This window comes from Nanorana parkeri, unplaced genomic scaffold (assembly GCF_000935625.1).
Source record: "Nanorana parkeri isolate BGI_ZX_2015 unplaced genomic scaffold, ASM93562v1 scaffold1645, whole genome shotgun sequence".
Classification (NCBI taxonomy): Eukaryota; Metazoa; Chordata; class Amphibia; order Anura; family Dicroglossidae; genus Nanorana; species Nanorana parkeri.
In genome coordinates this window covers 157,665-163,700 of record NW_017307913.1, presented here as the reverse complement: position 1 = coordinate 163,700, position 6,036 = coordinate 157,665, and the positions used below count along the sequence as shown (strand labels likewise).

Here is a 6,036-nt window from a genome sequence, read left to right as displayed (position 1 = left end):
ACCTATATTAAATGGTAGGTAGGAAGGAGGATATATTGTAACCCACAAGGCATGCAAGAACATTTGTATTAGAAGGAGTAGAAAAATAGGATTTTTGTACTCACCGTAAAATCCTTTTCTCTCCGTTCATTGAAGGACACAGGCAACAGATCGTAGATCCTGAATGGTAGGGTAATATCGCCACCTGCAGGAGAAGGACGCTAGGCACAAAACTAAAGACCAATTACAGCCTAGGGGCGGCCCCTGCCGGTGGCCAAACCCCCCACCTGCTGACAAGTCTCCAGTTTAGTAACAAGCAGTTAGGAGTGTACACCCCATAAAGAGGGCGGGTCCGAGTCTGAGAGACCAAGGCCGAAGCCAAGACCGGACGCATGAGAGCGCCCGAGACAGAGTACAGGGACCGCAAAAGCGCCACAGCCCAAAGGACTTGAAAGGCCGCTTCCACTCCTTATAAATTAATTTATCAAAAAAGGAGATGTAAGGAAACACCTCGGCGGAACGCCTGCTCTTATGCATCCCAAACTGCTCATGCGGCAGCGTGGAAGTGCTGGCAACATCCTCAATTTTCAGGGACTCCCTGACAGGGCGGACCAGCGCCTTACAAGGATCTACAGTCATCCAGCCTGTCGCCCTGGGGACACTTGCTAGAAGAAAATCCAGTCAAACGGAAGAAATTTTTTAGCTCCTTACACCTGACGCTAGGCAAAAAACTGGAGACTTGTCAGCAGGTGGGGGGTGTGGCCACCGGCAGGGGCCGCCCCTAGGCTGTAATTGGTCTTTAGTTTTGTGCCTAGTGTCCTTCTCCTGCAGGTGGCGATATTACCCTACCATTCAGGATCTACGATCTGTTGCCTGTGTCCTTCAATGAACGGGAGAGAAAAATCCTTCCAACTCACACCCAATGTGTTTACAGTGGTATGGTAGCCACCCTTCAGTCTACCTGACCAATAAATACATGCATCTAGGAATCAGGAAAAGTACTCCTGTAAATGGAAAAATCATCCTCATAGTCGAAATCCGCATACTAGTACTAGGAACAATTAGTCTGAGAGAGTAGGAAGAAGAGCTATCTTCCAGATAACTTGGTCCCATGAAGGCTTCCGGACTTGCACTATGCCACTGAGGGGAACTCTGCCAGTTAACAGAGTGCACTGTCTGCTGACCTTCCAAAAAAGTACAGGATTAATAAATGTAGCTATTTTCTTGTAATCGGACCCCCACCATTTAAAAATGAGGAACAGCAGTGCACATGAGGATTCACTTAACAGAGGAAGTCCAGCGGAGGTCAAATTTTTTTAAAAAAGTGATCAATAGAAAGATCACTCGAACTCAGAAAACTGTTACAATGAACTAGATTCAAAAGGAAAAGGAAAGAGGATACATATGTATCCCAGGATAGGATAGGAGTAAGGTGGTAATTTCCCACTTTTACAAGAAGATGATGTAATTGCCCACACATTGCCTCCTGTAATGTCTATGTCATAACTCAGGAGGTAGTGGGGTGCAGTATTGCACGATTTCAGTGTCGCACATGCACAGACATGCCGCGGGTCAGAGTTTGTGACATGTCTGCAGTTGCACAGGGATTTCAACGCAGGCACAGTTCTCTTTTAGATTTGGCTATTTAATGATTTTGATAATAAAATAGCAGCTTCCGCTTGTAGTTTGAAGGGAATCAAGTACAGAAAACCATCATAAATCACTTACATTGGAAGCTAACGCTACCTAAATAAAATTACATTTCAGGTTTCTAAGAAACCTCCTGGCATAAATATATTGTGACATCATAATGTGTACCTTAAAAAATGCTCTGCCTATGCTCATCCTTCATTATATCATGCTGACTAACAACATGTTTAAGAGTAGCTAATATGTCGTCATAGGTGCTAAACTATAAGCAGCTATGACATATTGGGGAAACATGGCCACACACAAGAACAAAATGTAAACCCTTGTACATGTGAATGAATGTGTGAGGACACCACCATGTTTGTCGACATAGAAATTATTTTAGTTTTCTAATATAACAGGATTAAGTTTACATAAAATAGTGCTCCATGTAGATCTTCTTTAAAGTGATGCTAAACTCAGGAGTTAAATCTTAAAAAACGCATTCAGGTACCTTAACTAATAACTAAAATGTATCTTATTTGTGTATCACTCAGCTGTAGATCCTCAAATCACCTCTGAATTCATGCTGACACTGTCCTTCCTTCTGGAGGGTGGCTACTTTTGTCCCTGTTTGTGTTGTAAAGTAGCCACCCTCCAAGCTCGCTCTGGTGATGCACTACAAGCTCACGTTTGGTTTGCCAATTTGTATTGGAGGTTGTAGTTTGTAATGGGAGTGAGCTTGGCTCGGTGGCTACAAAACACACAGGGACCATGGGGAACAAACGTAGCCACCCTCCAGAAGGAAGGACAGTGTCAGAAACAGTTCAGAGATGATTTGATGATCTACAGCCGAGTTACGCACAAATAAGATACATTTTTATTATGGTACTGGGGCGCATTTTTAAGGTTTAATACCCGAGTTTAGTGTCACTTTAGGTGGATTACATTTGCATCCAAAACAGAATTCAAAGTGTAGAAACATTCTCCTTACAGATTCAAAGATCACTGTGTTTGCCTTAATAACAAGTGATGAAAACTATGATATGCATAGATTGAGTGAAATTCAACATCCAGTAAACAAGCAAAATAAAAATGACAGTAACGACATTTAAGATTTGATATGGATCACAAACTTTATTGTAGATGACATCATTTGGCAACCAAATTTTTCTGAAATGTGAACCATTAAATTAAAAAAAGCTCTGCTCAGATATTAGATAGCACATTTCTAGAATTCTGAATAGAGCGTCATGCTTTGAGTAATCCCTCAAATATTATAAAGCTTGGAGAAATATCACGGTGTGAAAAAAACAAAAAAACTCCTCGCATAGAAAATAATAAAAAGGTGAATGACAATCTTCAGGAGTCACTGAGGTTTGAGTTCTGACACTTTTAAAAACATGCTAGTCCTTGGTCCGTCAACTATTACAAGGTGCAGAAGCTTGGTTTGACTTAAGAAAACGCTGAAGTCTTTTGAGAGGAGAAAAATCACACTCCGAGCTTATTGGCCTGGGTAAGGACTACCTTGAGTACTGGCATAAAGGCAGACGTCTCGCTGAAATTACTGGTGCCCACTATGTGGGTATGGATGTTGAGCCCCTCCGTGTAGTTGCGGGACTCAATACTTCTGGCAATACTGTGCAAACCTGCAATTATTGCAGGGGATAGCTGTGAAAGAGAAAGCCATTGGTTAAACCAGAAGTAATACAGAAAATATTAAAAAGCTATACATAAAATTGCAAGGATACAACGATGATTCCTGAGAAGTCCAAATGATCAACTGCAGAAGAGCTAATTCCTTAGAACCCTGTAATTATGAATCAACTCTAGTGTTTATACTACCTCATCCCCCTTACCAATCTGTTCAGTGTCAGCCGATCTACTCTGCAAATTCATCTACTGGCTCCCGCTTGCCCAACAAATAAAATTCAGTACACTAACAATAACATGCAAAGCAGTCTGCAAACTCTGCCTCAACCTACATCACTAACCTCATCTCAAAAGATCACTCAAGCCACCTTCTCCGCTTCTCTCAAGACCTTCTGCTCTCTAGCTCACCTCCTTCTTATGCTTACCTCCAGGACTTCTACAGAGCCTCTCTCATCCTCTGGAACCTCCTATCCCAATCTGTCCCACCCCAACCCAATCTCCTACTCAAAACCACCTCGAGGTGGTCCTAGAAAACTGAGCTCACAGGAAAGCCAATCCCACCTCCACATATTAACTGTCCTTTTACTTCTTCCAATAGCTCATCCCACACAATTATTATCTTTTGCATCACTTGACCCTCCTACGAGATTGTAAGCTCTTCTATATTGTAATTGTATTACAAAGCGCTGCGCAAACTGTTGGCACTATATAAATCCTGAATAATAATAATAATGATACTAAAATCAGACACAAAGCCACTATTTCATCATCATGCCCAGGCAAACAACAAAATACACTGCTGCAACACATACTGTATATATGAAAAGGTACCACCTGTCAAAAGGATTTGTCGTGTTCATCTAGTCTTGATCCAGACAGTATTTTCCCTACTGCAGTTAAGCAATACAGCTTGGTCACCAACAAAGCTCTAGATTGTCATTAGACAGTGAAGAAGAAGCAGCACACCAATGAGGTAATTCTCAGTTGTCTGCTAATGATGTTATTCCCTTGAGTACTACAGGAGGCATTATCAGGTCATATTCAGGTATTTAGACTAGTTATTGAAGTCATTAAAAAAATGATTCATGATCTGGTTTTGTATATGTACCTGGAGTTTACCTTATATCTGACATGGGGCAAACGGAGGACCTACTGCACACTGGTGAAAAGGGGAATGGGATATGGGTGCCTGCTTAATGAGCTCATAATGAGCAAATTTCTTCACTACATTAGTTATTGTGACATACATTGGCCGAGTACAGCTAGGAAGCTCATGTACACATGCACATGGGCAAAAGGGAGCAATCACCTGGATACCTGGTGGAAAACAGACTGCATACAAGCTACTGTGTTTCTAACTACACAACACAAGGAAACGTTATTATAGTAAACTATCAAGTATATTTGTAGAAAGAATGACAGTGTCACTTTTTAAGGGACTTCACAGATCATGATGCTTAAACCATCCATACAGAAAAACACAGACTTACGGTTTGTTCTCTGAGCTTGTCATATAGAGATTCCAGCCTCTTATTTGCATCATCCAACTTCCTTTTAGTTTGCTTGAAATGAATAAAAATATATTAACACTTGTATAAAGATAGAAGAGTGGGATCCAAGATTGAAATCGATACAACCGTAAGTTCAGAAGACATTTCTGACCTTGGGTGCCACTGTGATTTACCCAAAATCTATAAAGGACATGGCAGAAGCTGCAAATGGCTCATAAATCCTTCTAATTAATGTACAAGGGCATGAAAATACGCTAACATTTCAGTTAACCAAGTAAAGCAAACAAACAGAATTAAATGCAATTGTTTTTTGAAGATTGCAGAATACATGTGCCATAAAATACTACAGTTGTCAGGTTTATTAATATTCTATGTCTACATGTTGCTTAAACTTTGAATAGTGCAATCTTTACAATATTCTTTACAGAAAATGGTTTTAAAGCCAACTTATAGTCACAGAAATAAATACGCAGTCAGAATTTCAAAGGGTCTAAGCAGGGCCTGTTCAGTCCAATAGGCACCACAGTTAGACCTCCTGCACTCAGTAACAAACCTGGTCACACAAACCTCTCCCCTTCTCTGCAATACATGTCTGCGTGAGGACACTTGTGCTAAGGAGTGTGGCTGTTGCTCAGTTCTGCCAGCATAAAGCACTGCAGAACTGGAAGCAGCATTTTCACGGAGAGAAAAGGGTTTTAAGGCTTTTAGTAGCAAAAATTAGTCACAAATGCTGACAAGGGTAGAGGACACTAAAGAGAAAAATGTGTGGGACTTCAATTGGGCTTTAAAAATCAGATCAAAAACACAAAATAAAAAAAAAAAAATAGGATATACTGTATAAAGACAACAATCTTAATCCATATACAGTTATCCAATAAGGTGCAAACAGCCATGATAGCATGCTAATTTAAAAAAAAAAAAAATAGTATTTCACTGTCAATCAGCATAAAGGAATAGGTACAATAAGATATTAGATAGCCGTCTGACACTATTTACTGTACTAAAAAAAAAAAAGTTAGGCACAGTGTGTATCTATTCTAAACAGACCACGCAACAAAACCCAAATTTAAATTTGAAAATATGACCCATTTATGAAGTTGCCACAGAATAAAAAAAATATAATTAGGACTTGTATATAGTCACTACTCAGCATGTCAAATCAAAGCAGGTCTGGATTTTGGATTAAAAAAAAAAAAAAAGAAAAAGAGCAAAGTGGCTGGGAGCCCTTTGGAACAGAAATGGCTGTAAGCAGGCGAGAGTCACT

The 6,036-nt window shown here is 40.2% G+C and overlaps 1 protein-coding gene across 2 annotated transcripts in view; it reads right to left on the bottom strand.

Moving 5' to 3' along the window:
- Positions 1 to 2,733: 2,733 nt before the first annotated feature.
- SEC31A (SEC31 homolog A, COPII coat complex component) overlaps positions 2,734 to 6,036 on the bottom strand; it is a 49,331-nt gene continuing 46,028 nt past the window's right edge. For both annotated transcript variants that reach the window (XM_018570978.1, XM_018570979.1), the window contains 2 exons: positions 4,752 to 4,823; positions 2,734 to 3,279 (listed from right to left, as the gene is read on the bottom strand). In XM_018570978.1, the coding sequence (XP_018426480.1) occupies positions 3,100 to 3,279; positions 4,752 to 4,823 (252 nt within the window). In that variant the 3' untranslated portion in view covers positions 2,734 to 3,099. The remainder of the gene's footprint in view (positions 3,280 to 4,751; positions 4,824 to 6,036) is intronic.